At 48.3% G+C, this 23,566-nt stretch overlaps 2 protein-coding genes and 3 non-coding genes across 25 annotated transcripts in view; 1 reads left to right on the top strand and 4 right to left on the bottom strand.

The window, feature by feature from the left end:
• Window positions 1-15,960, top strand: part of Has1 (hyaluronan synthase 1) — a 21,899-nt gene extending 5,939 nt beyond the window's left edge. Inside the window, exons 3-5 of one of the 2 annotated variants that reach the window (XM_011246309.3) lie at window positions 1,278-1,503; window positions 1,968-2,100; window positions 5,352-15,960. In XM_011246309.3, coding sequence (XP_011244611.1) covers window positions 1,278-1,503; window positions 1,968-2,100; window positions 5,352-6,027 — 1,035 coding nt within the window. In that variant the 3' untranslated portion in view covers window positions 6,028-15,960. The remainder of the gene's footprint in view (window positions 1-1,277; window positions 1,504-1,967; window positions 2,101-5,351) is intronic. The other variant, NM_008215.2, reaches the window with a different exon arrangement.
• Spaca6 (sperm acrosome associated 6) lies at window positions 6,641-23,566 on the bottom strand. 20 transcript variants are annotated; one of them, XR_385379.4, is made up of 10 exons: window positions 18,389-18,666; window positions 17,512-17,592; window positions 13,498-13,566; window positions 12,907-12,930; window positions 12,065-12,142; window positions 11,882-11,986; window positions 11,408-11,564; window positions 11,125-11,335; window positions 9,792-9,872; window positions 6,641-6,782 (listed from the first exon to the last, which is right to left on the bottom strand). XR_385379.4 is itself a non-coding variant. In NM_001162909.1 (9 exons), the coding sequence occupies exons 1-9, from the start codon at window positions 18,645-18,647 to the stop codon at window positions 10,633-10,635; spliced, it is 1,020 nt and encodes a 339-aa protein (NP_001156381.1). In that variant the 5' UTR covers window positions 18,648-18,676; the 3' UTR covers window positions 10,580-10,632. The 20 variants fall into 20 exon arrangements, 8 of the variants coding, with proteins under 8 accessions (XP_011244997.1, XP_011244994.1, NP_001156381.1 ...); NM_001162909.1 differs by lacking the exons at window positions 6,641-6,782; window positions 9,792-9,872 and adding an exon at window positions 10,580-10,666 and having other exon boundaries at window positions 11,880-11,986; window positions 18,389-18,676; XR_385378.4 differs by lacking the exons at window positions 6,641-6,782; window positions 9,792-9,872; window positions 18,389-18,666 and adding an exon at window positions 22,324-22,685 and having other exon boundaries at window positions 10,580-11,335.
• Window positions 18,772-18,839, bottom strand: Mir125a (microRNA 125a). The gene has a single exon (NR_029539.1). It is a non-coding gene; the product is annotated as a microRNA 125a (primary transcript).
• Mirlet7e (microRNA let7e) lies at window positions 19,207-19,299 on the bottom strand. Its single transcript, NR_029730.1, has one exon. It is a non-coding gene; the product is annotated as a microRNA let7e (primary transcript).
• Mir99b (microRNA 99b) lies at window positions 19,394-19,463 on the bottom strand. Its single transcript, NR_029536.1, has one exon. It is a non-coding gene; the product is annotated as a microRNA 99b (primary transcript).

Raw genomic sequence — 23,566 nt, 5'->3', positions numbered from 1 at the left:
TATATTGCAGGCAGGCATATGCAGCCACACCTAGTCTTTTACACGGATGCTGTGGATTCAAATCTAGGTCCTCAAGCTTGCACAGCACTCACTCACTCTTGTCTGCACAGCTATCTGCCAGGCTTTTAAAACTTTTCTTCTTTCGTCATCACACGTTCAGACTCTCATTCATTCATCCATTCATTCATTCACCAACTACTGATGAATTGATTTAATGTGGATATTTAGCCAATCATATCTATCCATTTGCTATGAGTCCTTTCTCCCTTTGATGTGATTCTTTTTCATTCAGTGGTACATGCAGTGAATTCACTCTATCCATTTGTATGCTGCTTACTGTGACAAAATATCAGACCAAAGCAACTTAGAGCAGGAAGAGTCTATTCTGACTCACAGCTTGCTGGTGTGTGTATCATGATAAGGAAGGAATGGACTCAGGAGCTTGACGAAGCTGATCACACTTCTCCTGCAGATAAGAAGCAGACCAAGTGTTCAAACACAGCAATCTATGGGAGACATTTCACATTCAAACCACAACAACACTAAATGAAAAAAAACAAAAACGAACACATTACCTTCTTTCATTCATATAGCCACTGAAAAACAGAAGGAAACTATGTGATCATACATTTGTTCATTCATGTAGCTAGCTACTCATTCATTTACTATAATGATTCATTCACTTATGCACCCACCAACCTAGCCAGTCATTGTATAATGCTATTTTCTTTCTTCATGTAATATAGAAATTCTTTTACCGTTCTACTCACCCATGTATTTTCTATACAACCAGTGTGGAGCTTACCCACTTATTTTTTCACTTACATTTTTATATAGGGGTTGTTCTCTCCTCCCAGTCCCTTTCTTGCTTTTTTTATCAATGTTGACATTTTTGTCATCCATCCACCTATGAAATACAGACCTTTATTTCCTCATACGTTCATCCATTCATTGGTCATTCACTAATATGCTACTGTCTTAGTTTCTTTTCATGTCACTGTGAGAAATACTCCCGGAAAAACACCTTCAGGGAAAAAGGGCTTGTTTTTTGCTCACAGCTCAAGTAGCTTCTTCATGGAGGGGAATTCAAGGCATCGAGGGCTTTAAGCCATTGCATCCATCCACAGTCAGGATGAATGCTTGTGTTCAGCTCACTTCCTTCTTTTTATATAATTTATGAACCCAGTCTGGAGATTGGTTTAAAGTGTCCATAAACCTTTCCAAGCCGCAGCCCAGTTCAGGGTTCTAGTCTGATCTGGCTCCCTTCCTCTTCACAGGTCTGTGACTCAGACACAAGACTAGACCCCATGGCACTGCTGGAGCTTGTGCGAGTGTTGGATGAAGACCCCCGGGTAGGGGCTGTTGGAGGGGATGTGAGGATCCTTAACCCTCTGGACTCCTGGGTCAGCTTCTTGAGCAGTCTTCGATACTGGGTAGCCTTCAATGTGGAACGAGCTTGTCAGAGCTACTTCCACTGTGTGTCCTGCATCAGTGGTCCTCTGGGTGAGTGGAAGCAGCTTGGAGGGCTTGTGGGTAGGGAACGAAGGAGAAAGGAAGGCAGAGGCAAGGTAAAGTTGAGGACAAAGGGCTAGGGTCTGGATTTCAGGCAACATAACATTGGGGCCAGTGGGTAGAGATGATGTTAGAGCTAAGCTGAATTTACTGAAGAGGAATAAAGTTAGGAAGGGGAAAAGGATGGAGATTGGGGAAGTTGCTGCAAAAGTGTTGTGGAAAGGAGTAAGGTGAGGTTGAACAGAGTACCGAGAATGCAGTGGATTTTTGGGGAGATTGATGAGTTTGGTGACATGGTCAGGTGACAAACACATTGGAATGAGTTTGATCCTAAGACTGGGGCTGGTTGGGGGGATAGTGTGGTACAAGAATGGAGATAAGGAAGCACGGCGTGGGAAACAGAGAACATTGTCCATACCAGAGGCTGATGCTTGGATACTCCCCACTCTACCTAGGTCTATACAGAAACAATCTCCTGCAGCAGTTCTTGGAGGCCTGGTACAACCAAAAGTTCCTGGGCACCCACTGCACATTTGGGGATGACAGGCACCTCACCAACCGAATGCTTAGCATGGGCTATGCTACCAAGTAAGTTAAGAGGACCAAGTGGTCAAATGTGTGAAGCAAGTGAGTTTCTTTGATGGAGAGAGTGAGAGAGAAAGAGAGAGACTGAGAATAGATACCATAAAAGGCAGAGGAGCCATTTGTATTTAGCCAGTGGTCTTCGGAGAGTTTGGTATTAGGAGAAAATTGGAGGTATTGTAAAGGTTGGAAAGGGTTTTCATGAACTCTTTTCATTAAATAGTCTCCATCAAACAAAGTGAGGGTATATTAACTCCACATGGAAGAGACAAGGTAGGTGGGTTGAGTGACCTGTACCAAGGAAACCAAGCCAGCATTGAAGTAAAGTAAGAGGGGTGAGATGAGTGGGTAGGGTAAGTGAAAACAGGTGACAAATGCAGTAAGAAAAAGTAGCCAACTGCTGGCTGAGAAGAGTGCCTGATGGCCTCTAAGCACTCTGGAGAAGTCTTTCATTGACAACATGAATTTGGTTACTAAGTCTCTGTTGAATGCTCTAGAGGCACATCAGTAGACAAAGGAAGACGTAAATTCTTCCTTGCTTTGAGGAGACAATGTATCTATCAGTATGTTTTGAGACTTTTCCCAGGAGAGGAGTCTTGATCTAATTTAATTTTTGTTTCTGCCACAAATATCCTTGACTGAAAACAACTTAAGAGAGGGCCTGTTTATTTGGCCTACACCAATCCCTGATCCCGGTGCTTCAAGGCAGGAACTCAAGCAGCCAGTAACATCACATCCATAGTCAAAAGCAGAGAGAAATGAATGGAACTTGCCAAGCTGCCACCTTCTGCTGACTACATAGATAGCTTTCTCTACGCTTACACTGTCCAGTGCCTGCCCTGTGAAGTAGTGCTACTCAAGTTCACATGAGTCTTGTCACCTCAGTGAACAATCAAAAGAGTTCCCAACAGATAGGCCAAAGGCCAACCTGATCTAGACAGCTCCTCAATGGAGGCTTTCCTCTATATTGTGGCAAGTTGAAACTAACCAGCACAGATGTAAACAGACATCCATTTACCCCAGTCTGGGCACAAATGACATACCAAAACAGACAAATAACGGAGCAAAACAAAATCTACCGAAGTTTAACATGGTGCTAGTGAGATTGTTGGGTTTGCTTATGTATGAATGATTCTGAGGCAGCTTTGGCAGCTTACAAGAGCTGCATCTGTAGAGTTCCCTGCATACCTTGCAAGCAGCTCCACTGCAGAATCCCCCTCCCCTGCCACACACACCTCCCTTAGGAGGGTTCTTCTTCTAACACTTTAAGCTTCCTGGGTCTACGTCTTATAAGTTCCATGCGCATCTATTAACTTTTTAAATATCCCCCTCCTCTCTCCAAGAGGAAATGTTTCAGTTTGGAGAATACTGTTAGATTTGGAATAATCTCATTTTAGCCTAGGGCACCAGGAAAGAAGACAGAAGGCCAACACGGGTCCCCTTGTAAAAAGGCTCATAGGGCCTTCACCAAAAAAGAATGGTGGTGGGCTTTAAGGAGAAGATTGGCATGTACCAGCATCCTCAGACAGCTGGTTTGGGTGCAAACAGCAAAGGCAAAATCAAACAGGGCATGGAGTGAGCCAAATGACTCAAAGAAGAGAGACTCTGTCAAGTACTGCCCTTGGAAATAGACTAGTTTGACTGATATTGCCTAATGAACTAAATGTTTCTGACCACCTGTGACTTTCCCTAATTGGGTTTCTATCTAACCTTGATGGGTGTGGCTAAGTCATGCAGGGACAGAATAATGGTTTCTGCCTCAGCCACAAGGAGTCCAACTGTTCTTTTCAGAATTTCTTACGCAGAGACTAACCTGAGTAGCTGCCAGTCTCATCTTGCTCCTCATGTCAGGACCTGCCAATTTAGTCAGCACTTAGTCAAGTCACTGACGGTGTTAGTGTCGATGACTATCATATTAGTCATGTCTGTAGTTACAGTGTTAGTCACAGGAAAAACAGCAGTAGCTCACATTGATCGAGCAGTTACTAGAAACTGCTTGGAATTTCGATCTTCATCCAATCTGGGTTGTTGTAAATATGAAATAATGGTATAGGATCATAGAAAGTATGCTTAGAAGGCTGGAGAGGCAGTTCGTTGGTTAAGAGTACCTCTTCCAGAGGACTCAAGTTGAATTCTAGCAACGCCATCTGGTGTTCACAATTGCCTCTACAGGGGACATTCTTCTTGCCTCCTTGTGCATCCATACACGTGGGCATCCACACCCCACCACCACCACTTTCCCAGACACACACAGACACACAGACATACACACAAAATTACACACATAGGCAAAAAATAAAACAAACCTTTCAACACCAAAATGGAGCTCAGAGAGGCTACGTATGATAGCTAGTATTGTCAACTTTGCGGAACGTATGATCACCTAGAAGACAAATCTCTAGGCATGTCGGTCAGGGATTTTCTAGACTAGGTTCATAAAAGTGATAAGACCCATCCTAAATGTGGGCAGCGCTAGCCATTTTGTAGGGTGAGGTACCCCAGATTGTGTACAAAGTAGCAAGCTGGGAAAGCTAGGTTGCCTTGGCTGATAAAGATCTGAGGATGAGAGCAGATTCCTGTAAAGAGTCCACTAACCGCCACTCAATGCTTGCACATGTACACAAACACACACACATACACACACACACACACACACACACACACACACACACACACACACACACACCATTCATTTCTCTCTGCTTCCTGTCCATGGGTGCAATGTGATCAGATGTCTCATATTGCTGTCTCCGTGCTTTCTCTTCCATGCCAGACTTTATCTCTGAACTATGAGCCATAGTTTTTCCTTCCTTAAGTCATCATTGCCATGTGTCTTGTCACAGTGACAACAAAACATACACGGAACAGAAAAAGGAAAGGAAAGGAAAGGAAAGGAAAGGAAAGGAAAGGAAAGGAAAGGAAAGGAAAGGAAAGGAAAGGAAAGGAAGAGACCCCCAATAGTAGTGAAAATGGTCACTGTGAAATTCTGCCAACTGGACAGCATGAACACCTCGCTCTGGGAAGGGACCAAGTTTCAATTGCCAGCACCCATATGGAAGTTCACAATCTCCTAGAACTCCACTTATAACTCTGTGATGCCCCTCTTCTGACCTCTTTAGGCACCATGGACATATATAGCACACATACATACATGCAGGCAAAATATGCAGGCAGATAAAATTATCTTAAAATTTAAAACTCCTGCCCAGACCCCAGGGAGAAAAACACTGATGCCTTTCTTTCTCTGTGCCTGTCAGGTATACCTCGCGCTCCAGATGCTACTCGGAGACGCCCTCCTCCTTCCTTCGTTGGTTGAGCCAACAGACCCGCTGGTCCAAATCTTACTTCCGAGAGTGGCTATACAATGCTCTGTGGTGGCATCGCCACCACGCATGGATGACCTATGAAGCGGTGGTCTCGGGCCTCTTCCCTTTCTTCGTGGCTGCCACGGTGTTGAGGCTCTTCTATGCAGGGCGCCCGTGGGCTCTGCTCTGGGTGCTGCTCTGTGTGCAGGGCGTAGCACTGGCAAAGGCAGCCTTTGCAGCCTGGCTGCGTGGCTGCGTGCGCATGGTGCTGCTGTCACTCTATGCACCACTCTACATGTGCGGCCTCCTGCCTGCCAAATTCCTAGCGTTGGTTACCATGAATCAAAGTGGTTGGGGTACCTCGGGCCGGAAGAAACTGGCTGCTAACTACGTCCCCGTGTTGCCCCTGGCACTCTGGGCTCTACTGCTGCTTGGAGGCCTGGCCCGCAGTGTGGCCCAGGAGGCCAGAGCTGACTGGAGTGGCCCATCCCGAGCAGCTGAAGCCTACCACCTTGCTGCTGGGGCTGGTGCCTATGTGGCCTACTGGGTGGTAATGTTAACTATCTACTGGGTAGGTGTGAGGAGGCTGTGCAGACGTCGGAGCGGTGGTTACCGTGTCCAAGTATGAGTCTGGACATGAAGATGCAGCTGAGGGCTCTTAAAGGAGGAGTCCTTGTGAGGCACCCCCTGGAGTCATGGCTTTCTGGGGACTCAGTTTACCTTCTCTTTGAAATGAGGGAGTTATTTAAGATTCTTCAATATGGACTGTATTGGAACTCAGATCTAGGTCTCTGGGGAGGGGTAATTTATTGATCAGGGAGTGGGATTGTAGGACCAGGGCCAGAACGTCTCCATTTTCTCCCTGTTGCTATTTAATGTTTGTACTGTAAGATTATATAATAAATTTTTTATTTATTTTCTTCCAAGAGCCTCTTCCCACTTTGTCACTGAGAATTTGGGACACACGGCCCCATCTAGTGTGATGGATCTCTGAGCCTCCACAGGGCATGCTCCTTCTTAGGAAACTAGGTTCTATCTTCAGAAAACAGCTATTAAAGCAGGGGAGCCAACAGTTAAGAGCACTGACTTGTCCTCCAGAGGGCCTGAGTACAATTTCCAGTCCCCACATGGTGGCTCAAGACCTCTGTGACTTCAATTCCTGGGGAATATCTTTCTCTGGCCTCCATGGGTATAGTGCACAGATGTGTACATGTAGACAAAGCACTCATACATCTTAAATATAAATTAAAGGAAACTCATTTATTAGCCAGAGGGTGTGATGCACACCTAGAATCTGTATCACCTGGAAGTTGAAGGCAGGAGGATGAGAAGTTCATGGCCATTCTCAATTACTTTTGTGTCCTGTTGCTGGGAGAAATTAACCTGATGACAAAAGCAGCAAAGGAGAAAGGGTTTATATGGCTTAAAATTCCAGGCCACTGTCCATTATTGCAGGGAAGTCAAGGCAGTGTGAACTAGAAGCATCTAGTCAGTGAACCATGGATCAATGCACCCCAGCTTGCTGCTCCACTCACTTTTTCATCAGTCTAGGTCCCAACCCATAAAATGGTGCTGCCTACATTCAGGGAGACTCATCCCACCTCAATGAACCCAGATAAAATCACTCACAGGAAGGCCACGCTATTCCAGAGACTCTTTTCCCAGATGTCAAATAGACAATCAAAATTAAACATCACACTTTGGTACAAAGGGAGTACAAGGCCATCCTGGGCTATGTGAAACCTTGTCTCACCAAGGCTCTCTTGCCCTCAGTTTCGTTCTTAACTACCATACCCCTTTCCTTTGTGTAGAGAGCAATATTCCATGAAAAGGCTGGTATAATTCGATTTTAGTAAATTGATCATTTGTGTGGCCACAGTCATAATCTAACATTTCCATCACTCCCCAGGTGACTCTCAACTTGTGGTCAGGCTTCCTCCTAATGTCCCTCCTTTTGCAAACACACTCAAGGTAGCCCCTGAATTTTGTCTGTGAATTTGCCTGTTCTAGATAGTTCATATAAATGGAATCAAACAGTCTGTGATCTTTGATGACATGATTCAGCATAACACTTTCAAAGATCACTCATGCTATTGACCCACTGACTTATTCCTTTCTTGTTTTTAAGCAGTATGCCCTAACAGTGACACAACCTATCTTTTATCTACCTTATCAGGTGACAGATATTTAGGTTGGAACTTGATGTTCTTGGAACTATGACATTCTTCAGTGAGGTTTTGTGTGAGCCTAAGATTTTAATTCCCTTGAGTATACACTTAGGAAAAGAACTACTAGGTCTTAAAGTAATTCTGTTTAACTATTATTATTTTCAGACAGACTCTTATAGAGCACGTTAGCCTCAGACGTGGCAAGGGTGACCTTGAGCTTCTGATCCTCCAGCCTTCATCTTCTGAGTTTTGGAGTTATAGACACAAATCAACACACTGCTCACATTCAGAGGACAGAACTAGGGACTTTGAGCATGCTAGGCAATGATTCCACTGAGTCACATCTCGACAGCCCCAGCTGTTTCATTAATTTTGTGTTCTTTGTGTGTATACTCATGTGTGTGCTTATGTATATATGGATGTGTGTATGTGTACATTCATGTGACTGTGTGCACACACCTGGAGGTCAAAGAATATGTCCCCTTAGCATTCAGTCTTTGATTTCCATTATGTTTGAGGTAAAGTCTCTAATTAGCCACTGCATCTGCCAGCCTTGGCTACCACCAGCTTCCTAGGAACTTCCTGGAAGATGGATGTGAGAGGATCAGGAGTTCAATCTAGTCAAGTAAACACAACCTCCAGAATGAAGGAAAAACTCTGTCCCAGGGGAATAGATAGAACAAGATAGAAGACATCCGAGACATCTTGAACTCCAGATGAACAAACAGGCATGCAAACCCATTTGCACAAAAAAGTACTCATACTATCACTCAATAAAAATTTCTCACCTTGACATAGGAGAAATAGGATTACAGAAAATCAGGACTATGTGCAATTTTACATGGGCTCTGCAGATTTGAACTTAGGTTCTCATTATTCACTGTAAGTCCTTTGCTCACCAATCTAATTCTGGTAGGAACCAGCAGGCCTTTACCACAGAGGCTGCTCTGTTTCACCTCACCGCTAGCAAATGTGATGAGCCTTTTGATGTCTCTCCCCGAACTTATTACCTAACATTTTAATTACAAGCTGTCCCAGCGGCTGCAGTTTGTTTTTTCTTTGTGGTTTTGATTTCCATTTCGCTATGACTAATGTTGACTTTCACTGTCGAAAACCCAAGCCAATCACATGATCAGCACTCCCACTGCACCTATCTCCCATTCCACAAAATTGGTCATCAAATTAAGTTTATTAATGACATCCGCATTGTTAAAACCATGGCCCTGCCAACTGAGGGATGTTTTCATCGCTTGTGTGTTAAGAAGAAACAGAGGAGACTCAGCAACTTGCTCCTTCTGTTTTTGTTTTGTTTGTTCTAGGCTAGGGATGCTGCTAAGGTGCTCATCTAGCATGGATGAAGCTGAGTTTCAATCCAGCACTGCAAAAACTACATATGTTAGTGCGGACCTGTGATAACTGCACTTGGGAGGTGGAGGCAGGAGGATCAAAAGTTTAAGGTTATGTGAGTTAAGTGATCCTGGGCTAAAGAAGACTCCATCTTAAAAACTAATCATCAATCATGTTACATGCAACATGGAGGTAGGGGATGCAGGGTGCGTGCATAAGGAGTAGGGACTAGTCAGAGAAAGTGAATTGTTGGCTGGGGCCTGTGCAATAGGTGGGGAAGAGTTCACGTTCAAAGGGAAGGCATTTCAAGAGTCGGGCAGAGCATGGGTGAAAGCTCAGACACATAACAGCACTCTCAGAGTTCAGGGGACTGAAGCTAAAGCCTCCTGAAAAATAACAAGGAAGATATGAGAAGAGATAAAAGTACACAGTAAAACAGTGCAGATTTTGGAGGGTTGTCATGGTCATTTACAGGGATAATGTAATGGTAGAAATGAGTAGGGAGGTGTCAGGGGATTAAGAGGACATGAGGATAGAGGGAAAAACTCATTACTGTAAATAGGAAACATGTGCCAAGATCCTGGGGTGACTGAGAATATTAATGAATGCCACAAGGAGAAAACAGAATTGCAAGGTAGGATAGACAGCTTTCTTCCTTCTTTAGTAGGGACAAGGCAGGGAGGAAAAATGAGGGCCAGAATATGTGGGGCCTTGGGAGTTTTCTCAAGAAATTAGATTTGGTTCCAATGACAACAGGAAACTATTGATGGATTTAGAGCAGAGAAGTAACCCAATGTGACATACTTAAAAATACTGGATTGGAAACTAGTATTTAAGATCTGAGTCCATCCCCAGAATCTGCAGGTAAAAAGCTTACACTTAAATGCTAGAGCTGTTGAGGTGGTGACAAAGGTTGGCCAGCTAGCCTAGCCAGGCAAGTCTCAGCCATTGAGAAACCCTGTAACAAAAAACAAAACAGTGAATTGACTGACAAATAGCACTGGTATTGACCTCCAGCTTCTACATGCACATTCATGTACACATATTTATTCAATCCCACACACACACACACACACACACACTCGCAATAAACCAGACTAGGCAGGTAGTTCAGCTGTATAGTACTTGTTTAGAACCCACAATAGGGGACTAGAGGTGTAGCCCACTGCTAGAGCTATTGCCTAGGGAGAGAGGTTGGGAGTATAACTCAGTGATATAGCTACTTCCTAGAATACTTCAGCAAGGGATGGGGTGTGGCTTGGTGGTATAGCTCTTGCCTAGACTTCAACCAGTGAAGGGCTGGGAGTGTTGCTCAATGGTTTCTGCTAATAGAAAGTTGTAAGTGCTTTTTCTGATATAAAGAAAGGGTTAGGGAAAGTTTGGATTTTTTGTTGGTGGTGGTCTTTTGTTGTTGTTTTGGTTTTTTATGGGGGCGGTTACCATATAGTAGTACTCTGAGGGTATTTTCTAGAGATGGAAATATAAAGAAATCTCCTAGAGAACAGAAAAGGGTTTCAGCTGATGCCCAAAATCCTCCAGAATGAGCCTCCCAAACTAAAACAGTGTGTATCCCGTCACCATATTCACCTGAGTATTTGGAAGGTATTTTGTCAGGTCCTCACCTATCGGTGAGCAGTGACTTTAAAAAGCAAACAAACACCCACGAACGAACTAAAATATATACTTTATTTCCAGGACAGATGTAGGATCAGGATTTGTTAGTTGCCACTTAAGTACCATCGAAAAAACAGCCTGAGAAAACAAAGGAGTCTGTACTATAGGGAGGCCCAGTGATAGAGACACTTGGGTTTCAACGTGCACAGGAGCTTGGACCTGAGTTTCCAAGGAGGCTTGGAATCAGGACTCATGCGTTATAAGACAGTACAGACCTGGACTCCTGGGTCTGAGAAAAGAGGGTTAGGCTCCCTAGGTCTTAAAGGGTGGGGACTAGACGCCTAGATATCTGGGAGAATTGGAACCTAGAAACCTGGTTCTGGGGAAGGTAGGCTAGGGCCTGGACTTTGCAGTCTTGAGGGAAGAGAGTTAGGCTTGGACTTGGTCTGAGAGAAGACTTGGGTTGGACTGCTAGGAATGAGGGAGGAGGCTGGGGTCTGGACTCCAGAGTATAGGGGAAGAGGCATGCGGTGTGGACCAAAGGAGCTGGGGCGAGGGGCGGGGAGGGGGGGGGGACGGTGCTAGCTGGCACTCACCACACTAGCAGAGTAACACTGGCAGACCCAAGTGCAGCGGTGGCCGCGAGCAGGAATAGGTTGCCAAGCGTCAGAGCCTGGGGGTTGGTAAGTAGTTCGCCTAGGCTGGGGCTCCAGGGCTGGATCATTTCCGGCTCCGCCGGCGTCCGATTCATCACTTCCCGGAACGTGACCTGGAGCTCAGTGTCCTCAGGCGGAGGAGGGCCCGTCACTGCCAGAGCTCACAAGTTAGAGAGCGGAGCTCCGCCCTCCGCCCTACCTCATATCCTCACCCCGCCCGTACCGTTCAGATAAAAGTAGAGCCGCGCCAGGGGGCGCTGGTCGTGCAGGATCACGCAGGAAAAGGTCCCACCGTGTTTGGGTTGCACTGGCCGTATTCGTGCCAGGTACCCGTGAGCCCCCGGCATATCACGGAAGTACGTAACGTCCTTAGTTCGGACCTGTGGGACAGCAGAGCTGAGGCTGAAGTGCTTAAATGCACCGGGAACGGAAAGCCCTGCCCAGCTCTAATGCACGCCCCCTCCCAAAGCACTGACTCAGCTCGCAAGCCTCTGGCTCTACTGGCTGCACTAAGCAACCCTTCCGGGCATTCCCTAAACCCTGACTCATAATGCACATTGAGCATGGGTCTTCCACATATTTAGTCTCCATCTCTCCCTAGTTCCCCGACCCTTCTTCTTGCACTAAACCGAATCCCTACACTGAACTGAACCTCATCCTTCCCAAGCCCTCCAGCTGGCTGTTTCCGGACTCACACCTCCCACAAATTTCCAGGAATAAGTGATCTCCGACTCTGGCAACTCGAAAGCCACGATACAAGAAAACAAAGCCTGGTCCCCTCGGTTCACCAGCATGTCCTGAACTGGAAAGAGGCCGGATAGCTCTTTTAAGTCCGCACAAGCCCCTCCTGGCGGCATCCCAGCCTCGCCCGCCCTCTCACCTGGACAATCGAGAGGCAGATCGCAGAGTTTAGAAAAGCAGCCCGAGCAGTGGAAAAGCCTAGCCACCTCCTGGAGACCTAGTGAAATGAGACCAGGAGTGGAGGGCTCCCCCTGAAGTCTCCCATCAGTTCTCTGAACCCTGTTAAATCTATGGGAACTCCAAGGGTTCTTTTGAGGAGGTGGAAGACAGACCCAGTCTTTTCTGCACCATCTAAATCTCTGTCCAGTAAGGCCCTGGCTAACCTTCTGGCTTGTGTGGCCAGTTGAGCCAGTTTGCTACAACATAAATGTGGTGTTTTGTGTTCTAGCCACTGGGAACAAAACCTATGGATTTATGCATGGTAGCCAAGCTCTCTACCACTTAAACATACTCCTACTCCCCGACGTGGGAATTTTAGGTAAGTAGTCTATACCACTAAGCCATACATACCCCAACCCCTCTGGAAGAGTATAGGCAGGGGACCTGTCACTGAGCCACACCTCCAGCCCCTCACTGAGTATTCCAGGCAAGCACTCCACTGCTGGGCTGTATTTTCAGCATTCTTTTTAGTTTTTGTTTTGAGTCAGGGTCCCCCTAAATTACCGGGCATGGACTAGAACTCCTGTAGCCCAAGCTGACCTTGAACATGTAATCCTCCTGAGTTGGCCCCAAGTAGTCAGGATGACAAGCCTGAACCACCAGGCCTGTTTCTTATAGGTTTTTGAACAGTACCTAGTGTATGTGCTTTTCTATTGGATTCCTTTGGATTGGAGGCCCACTCATTGTCTCAATCTTAAATTCCAGGTTTCCACCCATCACCATGTTTCCCCTGCTGTTTTGAGTTTGGAACTAATTCCTTACCACAAGGAGGGATGCAGGCCGGGGCTGTGGAGAGAAAGGAAGCATTAAGACCCAGGTGGTTGACAGAGGGACCTACCTAAAGCACCTCCATAAGATATTATAGGCAGGGAACCCTATACTCTAGAGAACAGCACTTGGGGACATAATACATTGTTCCTAAGGTGCAAGGCTAAGGCCATGGAGCTTCACTCAAAAGGATGGAGCAAGGCCAAGTGCATCACCAGGCTTAAGGCTTGCAGTTAGCCGTCTATGAAAAGGGGAATGTGGTGGGGATAAAGACGCCTTGAGGAAGAACCAGCCTTGGATTCATTACCCTGGAGGGTGGGAGTAGATCCCAGGCAACCAATCCTTTAAGGAGTCAGCACCTAATTAGAAGGCCCTGCCAAAGAAGCACCGCCTAGAGAAGATGCTTTTGAGTGCAGAGCCAGAAACAGAACTCAGAAGAGGCTGGGGTGGATGTGGGCCAGGACTGCCATCGGAACTATACTAGAATAGGAAATCCACTGTTCCCAGCATTTAGGCTGGATTCAGAACACCCACCTGTGTAGTATGGGGTATGTCTGCAGGGGATGGAGTTGGAGGCCGGTTTACCTTTTTTAAGGTGTTCAATGGTCCTCTTCAATTTTGCAGCAGCATCTTTGAAGGCAAGCCAAAAGGGCTCTGAAGGATGAAGCAGGGTGGTTGTACTAAGAGCCCCTTTCCCTGGGTCTTGCTGCCTCTCCCATAAGCACAGGCTGTTTCCTCTTCCCACAGATACAAAGGGAAGGGTTGCAAACTTCCCCCAAGTGTTCTTTCTGCCTCCTGAAAGAACTATCCATTTATGTCTCAGTGGAAATGGGAGGATAATGTTCAAACCCTCTGCAGGGCCTACTGAGCCCTACTATGCTGGTTCAGTTTCCTATTTCTCTGTTGAGGAACTCTTGCCCACTTTCTATCTCTAGGTTACCTGGAACTCTTTAATTTATAAACATCTTTTGCCCAGCTCCCCACCATTCTCTATCACCTTATTTATCACTGCAAGGGTTTTGATCACACCACTTCTGTACTAAAGTCCCCCACCCCTATCTCTCATTGTACACAGTGTACATAGGCTCCACCAGTTTGCAGCTACACAGATGTATATGTAATTTAGATGCTTACATATGCTAATGGGTTAAGTCCATCTTTTTGGCATTTTGTTTCAAGACAGTGGCTCACTATGTTCCAGGCTGGCCTGGACTTCTCTGTAGACCAGGCAGGCTATGAACTCAGAGATCTGCCTACCACCTCTGCCTCCCCAGTGGTGGGATTAAAGGCACACACAACCACACCTGGCATTTGATATATTTTTAATCAATGTCTTTTTGTTCTTTAAGAACTTCATACATGCCTGCAATATATTTTATATTTATCTCCGCTCCTATCTTCAAAACCTACCTACCTCCTACTCCTCCCAACCCTCTTCATGTTTGTTTGTTTGTTTGTTTACTATAGTAAACCACTCAGTTCAAGCTGTGCTGAACATCCACTAGAGCATGATCAGCCTACAGATCTACCATGGACTGCATGCACCCTTGAAAATAATTGGCTCTAATTCCTGCAAGAGCCATCCACTGTAAGTATGGCCTCAGATAGAGGTGAAGGCTTGTGAGCCCCTCCCCCACAGTGCTGGAATGTCGACAGACTTGATCTTGTGCAGGCAACCACAGCTGCTTTATGTACAGCAGAACATGTCCAGGACACACCACTTTGTCTAGTCCTCCTAGAACTCTGGCCCTTAAAAATATTTCCACCCTCTCTTCTCAATGGTCCCTGAACTCTTGAATACTGCATCCTCAGAACACAAAAAAGAAAACAGGGAAATATATGTTGAGTGAATTCTAGAGTCCAGCAAGAACTAGGTCAACAGAAGTGGCCTTAGACCCAAATGCATCACCTGTCTGATAAAAATCAGACAGGAATATTTTTTCCCCCCAGTTTTTTGAGACAGAGTTTCTCTGCATAGCCCTGGCTGTCCTGGAACACTGTATAACAGTCTGGCTTTGAACTTGGAAATTGGCTGGTCTCTGTGGGTCAAGTCCTGGGATTAAAAGTGTGCACCATGGCTGTGCACACCCAGCTTATTTCTTTTTCTGCATATGAGCTGGTTGCCAATATATGACTTTGGGACATCATATAAAAGCTTGCTATCTCTTTTTTAAAATGGGAAGGAGGCTGAAGAGATAGCTCTGAAGTTAAACCAATGAACTGCTCTTGCACAGGATCCTACTTTGTTTCCCAGTACTCGTGTCAGGAGATTCATAACCATCTGTTAACTCCAACTTCAGGGCATCTGAAGTTCATCTTCTGGCCTTCAAAGGCTTTGGTACACACATCCACCAACCCTCCTCCCCACCCCAACACACACACAATTTGAAAATGTACAAAACTATAAAACATGGGCTACAGTGCCATAAAGCAGTAGTTAGCAGGTCAGTGACCACCATTCCCTTTAAAAAGAGCACTTCCAAGTGCCCCTCCTTCCTTATGCAAACCACCATTCATTTCTACCCCTTCACATTTTAATATTCGAAGCCTTAATTCTAACTACCAGAATACCACCAGTTCATGAGCTGGAGCTCTCCAGAGACCAGCCTTCTGGTAGACATGGATATGACAGTGTATACCCCCCAACCCTATTCATACGTGACATCCTAATCCCCATTACATTATGGAAGAGAAAGCCACTGTACTTGGAGACAGCATTATTAGAGAGGTTAAAATGAGGTCCTGTCCTTTGGGGGGACCCTAGACAAGTATGAAAGTTCATCTTTTTTGTCAAGTTCATAGGATTTAGAATCATTATGGAAACCAACCTCTGGACCTGTGGAGGAGTGGGTAGGCGCACCCTGTATACGGGTGGTACCATATCATGGACTGGAGTTCCAGAGTGAATCAAATGGAGAAAGCTGAACACCATCATTCATCTCTCCCTGCTTCCTGTGTGTGCAGACACCTCACACTCCTGCCATGTCTTCTTGACCTGATGGACTATACCCTCAAACAGTGATCAAGAATAAACCTTTGTTCCATTAAGCTGATTACCAGGTATTCTGTCAGAGCATGGAAGGTAAAACCAAACTACATGTGTCTATGAAACTGTTAAGAGGGAGTTAGAAGTATTAACTAAAGCATGGTACATTATGGCTCATCTACAAGGAGAAGTACCAGAGTCAAGAAGCTGGATCTAAATGAAGCATCTGGGGCCAATGCTTAACCACAGGAGCATGATCTAGAGACAGTTGTACTCCACAGGAGCATGATCTAGAGACAGTTGTACTCCACAGGAGCATGATCTAGAGACAGTTGTACTCCACAAGAGCATGATCTAGAGACAGTTGTACTCCACAAGAGCATGATCTAGAGACAGTAGTACTCCACAGGAGCATGATCTAGAGACAGTTGTACTCCTCTTCACTATGGCCTCAGATCTGCATCAGACCCCCTCCTCTCTAACCAGAACCTTCACCTGCCCCCAAATCTGTCTCACATTAGAAAGAGCTCTCCTACTCCCAAAAGCTACCCTTGGTCTATTTTTCCAAGTTTTCAATATGGAGACATGTCCAGTCAACAACAGTATCCATATCCCAGCATTCTACATTCCTTCCATCTCTCAGGTTCCTCTGATTTTTCTTTGGACACACAGAAAATTCTGGATAGTCCTGGACACTCCTGAATAAATGGTCCCTTTCTTTGTTTGGGGGGGCCTCTGATATAAAACTTAGTGGGAACAAAATGAACCATTGTAGTTGAGGAAAAAAAAAAAAAAAAAAAAAGCCTTGAACTCCCAGATTGTGGGAATGGCCAATTTATCCTTTAATTGAATAAACAAACAAAAAGGAATTCTCACATAGCTATAATACTCCTATCTAATATACTTAAGAGACTGTGTGCCCAGCAGTTGGGAGCATCTGGTGTGATTAGTGTTAATCACATCTTTTTGAAATTCATGTCCTCAGATCCTTATGTCTGCTCCATACAGCTACATGTGTATGGTGTTCTCTAATGTCCCAGGAAGAGTCTGGCCCTGACTATGTCTATGTCTTCCCCTGAATGGCTAGCTCCACTCTTCCTATCTTCACTAGCCATGAGCAATGTGTGTGTGTGTGTGTGTGTGTGTGTGTGTGTGTGTGTGTGTGTTTTGTTTGAAGGGATCATATCTTCTATAACACCTATCTCAAAAAAGAACCATTCCTTCCCAATGAGCTCCGACCTCTCTGGGAGATAAAGAGAATGTCTCACCCTAGGAGATGAGAATGTCCCACCTTCAGAGATGACAAGAATGACTCAATCTGAGAGCCTAAGAAATTTACTATCTTACAGGTGAGTAGTTGGAACCCAGGTTGAGAGGCAGGAACACATCCAGGCTTCAGAGTCCTGACAGTGAGAATCCCAGATAGGTCACATGTACTTGACCCCACAAAAGCTTCAGACTCCCTGTGACTTATTTACTTCCCTCAGTTCCTTGCCATCTTTGACTCCCCTCATCTCTGGAGTTTCCTCAACAAATAACCTAACTCAGACAGGTTCCCAGGGTCACTTCCTCAAGATGACTTTCCCCACCACTTATGCCCATAAAACACTCACCCCGTCGTCTAGCAGCCTTCTCCTGAAGAGAAACTGTCATCTGTGTAAATTCATCATGCAGGTAGCTCCTCTCATCATAGTCTGAAGGTAGATGAGACACCATGGCACAAACCTGGTTCCATGGTGTTCTCTATGTCCCACTCATGGCTGAATATCTCCAAGCCCTGTGATCATCCCAGATTCTATAGCCCCAGTCTATTGTTCTATGTGCCCCACCTAGAGCTCTCTCTCTCTCTCTCTCTCTCTCTCTCTGTGTGTGTGTGTGTGTGTGTGTGTGTGTGTGTGTGTGTTTCCCTAACCCTAACCTAAACCTTCAATCTTGGTATCTCTCCATCCATCTAATCTCTCTCTCTCTAGGCCTGTTACCTGGTACCCTGGATCTGCTTCCTCATCTACATCTTTACTCCAACCCCATTGGTCTCTGTCCCACCTATCTCTAGATCACTGTCTCTCTATTCTTCCTGAAACTACTCTCTGTATCTATACCTATGTCCCTCACTTTGGGACTCTGTTCCTGTCTTATCTCTATGTACCTTACTCTCTGTGTGTCTCTCATCTCTCTGGATTGATTCCTAGCTCTCTGTCCCTCTCTCCAGGTCTCTAATCTCCCCACTCATCTGTGTTCCCAATCCATATCCTCTCTCTGAGCAATGCTTCTACTTTTCCATCTCTTTCCCTTACTGTCTTTAGACTCTCTCTGAGGCACTGTTTTGTCTGTCTCCACCCCACTCTGGACCTGTTTCCTTCCATTGTTTCCACCTGTCTCTCTTCTCTGTGTCTATGTCATGATCCTGTACTTGGCTTTTCTTCTTGGAGTAGCTCAAGGAATCTCCTTCCCCTCCCCAGGGCCCTGGTTCAGGAAGGAGGGGCTCCTCACTGATTTTCATGTCTTTGAGATCTTCAAAAGCCCCTTCAAGCTCATTTCTGCACAGGTTTATCTTGGTTTCCTCTCTGCCCACAAACAGCTGGCAGACACGGAGGCGTTCCTCATAGGTAGTGAAGCAGAAGAGACAGGCCCACGTGGATGCCCTGAAGATCAGCAGGAACAACAGGACAATGCTCCCTACTAAGGAAATAAGACCCATAACAGAGGGTCTCCGGGTCTGAGGAGAAGATAGTGACCTTTGTGAGGTCATTGTGGGGGAGGGGGAGCCTGTGATCAGAGATTGAGTTTCAAATGATGGTCAAGCATCAGGCTCCAGCTAGAGGAAGGTTGCCAGGGGTCACCTGAAATCCCTAAATTTGTGGCTGGGCCAGGCGCCAGGCTCCCAAGAACCTCACCTGTGACCCTGGACGTCCTCACAGGTTAAAGGGTCTCAGGGACCCAGAGGCCGGCAGTGTAGCTATGGTGGACCAGAAAAACCCTTTTCCCCAGAGGTGGGAACGGGGAAGCGAGACAGAAACAGATACCCTAAGCCCCAGAAGATAGAAAGGAACCAGGAGATGCCTCAAAAAGCTCAGAAACCCAGTGTCACAGAGATACATTCACAGCACTAGAGAAACAGAAGCTTCTAGAACCCTAGAGACATTGGCATAAGAGACAGAGACAGAAAATTCGAAAATCTCAAGATGGCATAGAGACTGCAAAGAAAAGGGATAGGATAGAATGTGAACAGAGAAGACACCCCAGCTCCTATCAAGAACTCTTGGGCAATGGTGTGGACCTGGGGTCCCCGCCGGCCCCTTCCAGTGCAGGGCGCAGCCTGGGGAAAGCTAGGAGGCCGTATAGTGATCTCCTCGGGTGTCTTCCTCAACTATACAACCTCCTACCTCAGCCCGGGGGGCGCGGCAGGTGGGCAGATTGACAGATGGATTGATGGGAGACCAGAAGTAGGGAGGGTGGGGAGGGCCGGGGAGGTCCCAGCCGCGATGGTGAGCCCCCGACACGGACCCACAGACACGAGCTTGTGTGCGGCGAAGGCCCCGCAAGGTCGGTTCTACGGGTGGGTGCCAGGACCCAGGAGTCCGGGCCCCCGGCCCCCTCCTCCCCAAGGAACCCAGGAATTCAGTCCCAGCCCCAAAATCTAAGCCCCAGCCCCCCTCTTTCAAGGCCAGAGATCCAGACCTCAGCCCTCCTCCCTCAGTCCCAAAGCTTCCTCCCTTAGACTAAGGGGTAGTGGTCACAGCCCTCCCTCCCACAGATCCAGGGAAGCAGACCCTGCCGCCTTGCACTCAATTCTCCTCAGTCCAGACCCAGGGACTCAGTCCCTAACCCTCACAGTTCTCCTCCACCCCATAGCCCTCCCCGGCAGACTCAGGGTCCAACCAGGCACATCCCTTAGAGAAGACAATCTGGTTAGAGACCTGACTTCTGCACTGCAGAAAGGATGTATCCCCGTTTGTCTTGGCAATCTGAGCCCCTTCTGTAACCCCTAAAGGTTTCATATCCCAGGCCTGAGTTAAAGGCCTTCTGAGTATCAGAAGTCCTCATGGGTCTCATGGAATAATCCTATCTTTTCCAAAACCATTCTCAACCTTTGGGGTGATAGCTATGGTCAAGGAATAATGACACCAACCAGGACCCTGTCTCCTCAACACCTCCCAACTCAGAAATGAGGTCGCTCCCAGCACACAGGAGCCCCCAGAGGGGAAGCCACTAGACCAAAGTCAGTTGTCGGCAGGTGGGAGGAGCCCTAGGACCTGCACCCACCCTGAGGCTCTGAGCACAGAACTGGTCTTCTGGGGCTCCCAGGTTCCATGTCCGTCTTCTTGTTTCTTTCTCTCCACCCATTTTTTCTTACCTTGCTCTTTTCTTATTCTCCCTTTCTTTCTCTGTTTGTATCATCCCTGATGAGGTTTTCCTCTTCGCCCATATCTGAATGCCTGCTCCTCCCGCTGTCTCTGTTCTAGCTGACCCTCTTTACATTCACCTCTCTTCCTCACCTCCTATCTTCTATATCTACTTCTCAAGTCTCTTCCTCTTTTTCACAATCTTCTTTCATTTCCTTCCCTGGCTTTGTCTCTCTTTTTCTCTGGATTCCTATCTCCCTCTCTTTTTCTCCTCCCTGCTTTTTTATTTAGTCTAGCTTCTACCCTCCTCCCATCTTCCAGTCTCCTCCCGGGGTCTCTCCCTTTCTCTCTCTCTTTTCTCCTTCCCTCTTCTCCATCCCCTCCCCCCATTCTTCTCCCTTTCTCCTTCCCTCTCTCTCTTCTCTCTCTCCCTCCCCCTTGCTGCTCGGAGCCAGGTCTGGAAATGGGGGTGGAGTGGGGATGGAGTGGGGGTGGGTTGAGAAGGGGCCCTGGGCCGGGGTAGCGACCTGCTGAGGAGGGGGAGGAGAGGCGGGAAGAGGGCGGAGAAGCAAAAGAGGAGGCGGGGGACCTGAGACCAGTCTTCGGCCTGAGCTCAAGTCCTCCTTTCCCTCCTTCCCAACCTCCCAGACCCTCAGGCGGGGGCGAGAGTCAGGCCAAGGTGGGGAGGAAGGGGAAGGGAGGAGCCCCCCCACCCCCCCCCAACCAACCTGGCTCAGAGCCCAGGCCTGGGTTCCCAGCATGCCCCGGGGCTGCCTGGGGCCTGAGGGGGGGGGGGCGGTGAGGGAAAGCAGGGAAGGGAGAATCTTTAAGATTCTCCAGCCCTGAACATCTCTCCACACACCCTGCAAGTTTCTCTTCAGAGGGCCAACTGAGGCTCACAGAGAAGGTTCCGAACTGGTTCAAGGTCACTGCCCCAGGCTTGGGTGCATCTCCCTTGGGTTCACAGGCTTGCTTTGAGGAAGGGGTAGGCGCTCGACTTCTCCCTGGGCATGGGTCCCCTCCCCCTCTTTGCAGACCCTAGGGAGCCCCCAAGGGTCAGAGAGCAGACCCAAACAGTCTGGCACCATAGCAACCAACTGGTCCCGCCCCCTTAACCCCTGGAGGGCTGGACTCCAGCTGGGGCTAAAAGGGGTGGGGGAAACCTGGTTCTCAGGAAGGAGCCCCCCACCTATGCCCCAGTCCAGGCAGAGAAGAAGAAAAATGTCTGGGGCCCTGACTCTTGGGTTCTGAAGGAGGAGGGGATTGGGGTTGGCCTATGCTTATGTGCAGGAGGTGATGGCTGGAGAGTGGACTCCTTAGTCAGAGGCAAGAAGGAAATGGGTGACCCAGACACCTGGGTCCTGGGCAGACCGCAACCAGGGCTTTGGCTTGTGGAATCTGGGCAACGGCTTGGAAGATAGACCCTGAGGGAAGAGGAAGCTGAGACCCGGAATCCCCGGTCCTCAGAGCAACCTGGACGCTGGGCCTCTCTACTACCAGACAGCCCCTGCCCCAGGCGCTGACCCGGGTCTGTCTGGCAGCCCAGACAACCTCCCCCTCCTGGCACCCTCCCACTCACACGGCTCACCCTTGACCCCGCAAAGCCCCGCAGCCCCATCTCTGCCCCTCCCCCTCCCTTCCAGCCAGACGTTAACCCTTAGGGCGCTGGAGGCACCTCCAAAGCCAGACAGTTTTCTTCCACCTCCCCTGCGGTCTCTAGCATCTGGTCCCTTACACTTTGGGATCCTGCAGCCTCCCTCTAGAATCTAAGAGATCCTTCTAGCTTCTGAAACCCGGGGACCCTAGAATCTAGTCTCTAGCTCCTTCCAACAAAGATTCAGAAGTCTGGGTTCCCAGCTCTCCACCCTCCCTCCCAACCACCACCACCACCACCCCCCTCACACACACACACACACACACACACACACACACACACACACACACACACGCCACCACAACCACCACCACCACTTCGCTATCCAAGCCAGAAGCCAGAATTCCAGGCCCAGGCTAGCTGCCTCCTCCCTTGGGGACCCTGGAGTCCGGCCCAGGTCCCATCCCCCTCCGGTTCCGCAGACTCACCGCTCCGCAGCTCCAGCGTCGCTGAGACCCAGTGTCCTCCTCCAGCCCCAGCCCCAGCTTCTCCATCCTCTCCCTCCTCAGCCGCCCGCGGCCCCTCTTCTTCCTCCCGCCAGCCCCGCCATCCTCCGCCCCCGGTCGCCCGCTGCCTCCGGCCGGTGCCTCCTCCCGGCACTGAGCGCCCGGGCTCCCCCGCCCTAGACCCCGCGGGCAGCGTGGCCTCGGACCGGCCCCCTCCCCAGGGGGCCCCTGCCCGGCCCCTCCCCACCGCCCAGCCCAGTCCGGCCTGGCTTCCTCCCACCCCCCTGCCCCGAAGCTGGCCCGAGTCCAGGGGAAAAAATTCCATCCAGCCCTAGGGAGGAGGAGCAGGGTGGAGGAGGGAGCGGGAGGGGAGGCCGGGCTAGGGGAACATGACGCAGGGAGAAGGGAAGGGACAAAAGAGAGGCCGGGAGGCAGTGGAGGCAGACTCCCTCCTTCCCTCCTCCTCCTCCGATAGTGTCCGTTCAGTCTCAGTAGCTTTCTACCCTTCGATTCCCTTCATCTCTCCCCCCTTCCAGACTCTAAGCCTCCTCCCTCTTGTCTGCCACCCCTATGTCATTCTTTTTTCTGGTTTTCCTTCTATCTGCCCTTTCAGCCTTTCACTGTCTGCATCTTCAACCATTTTGCTAGCGAAGGTTCTTGCATTTTCTTTCCGTTTTTCTCCCTTTCTGGATGGGTGTGTTCTCCCTCTCTTCTCCCACTCTGCACCTTCTCCAACCAGGGGCTGCATTTCCACCCACCCCTTTCGCCGCGTCGCCGCCCCCCCCCCCTCCTGCGCAGTGTTCCTCCCCTCCTCTGCACTGGAACTCAAAGGTGAATCAGACCCCCATATCTGCCCTTGCACACGGAGCTCACGGTCTGATGGAGGAATCAGACCCAGCCGCAGACTGTCCGGGGTGGTGGAGGGTGCCTGAGGTGCGGGGGTGGGGGTGTCGAGACCAAAGACCAAGAAGAGAGGGGATGGGTGGAACGGCAGATAGAAACCCACCCTACAGCAGTCTGCAGACGATCCGCCAAGAAGGCGTGGTTGCTGGTGCGACCTTAAAAAAAAAAAAAAAGTTAGATCCAGTTGTTGAAGGTAGCAAGCAGTAAGGGAGGTCCTATCCAAGGGCACAGTTTAGGCAAAAGCCCAAAGGCAGGATCTAAGGTGATAGCAGAGGATAACAAAGAGGTCCACTGTGATTAGGGACCAAGAGACCGGAAGCTC

The sequence above is a fragment of the Mus musculus genome, chromosome 17, assembly GCF_000001635.26.
Source record: "Mus musculus strain C57BL/6J chromosome 17, GRCm38.p6 C57BL/6J".
NCBI classification, from domain to species: Eukaryota; Metazoa; Chordata; class Mammalia; order Rodentia; family Muridae; genus Mus; species Mus musculus.
The sequence above is the reverse complement of the archived record's forward strand: the minus strand, read 5'-3'. Positions and strand labels throughout refer to the sequence as shown.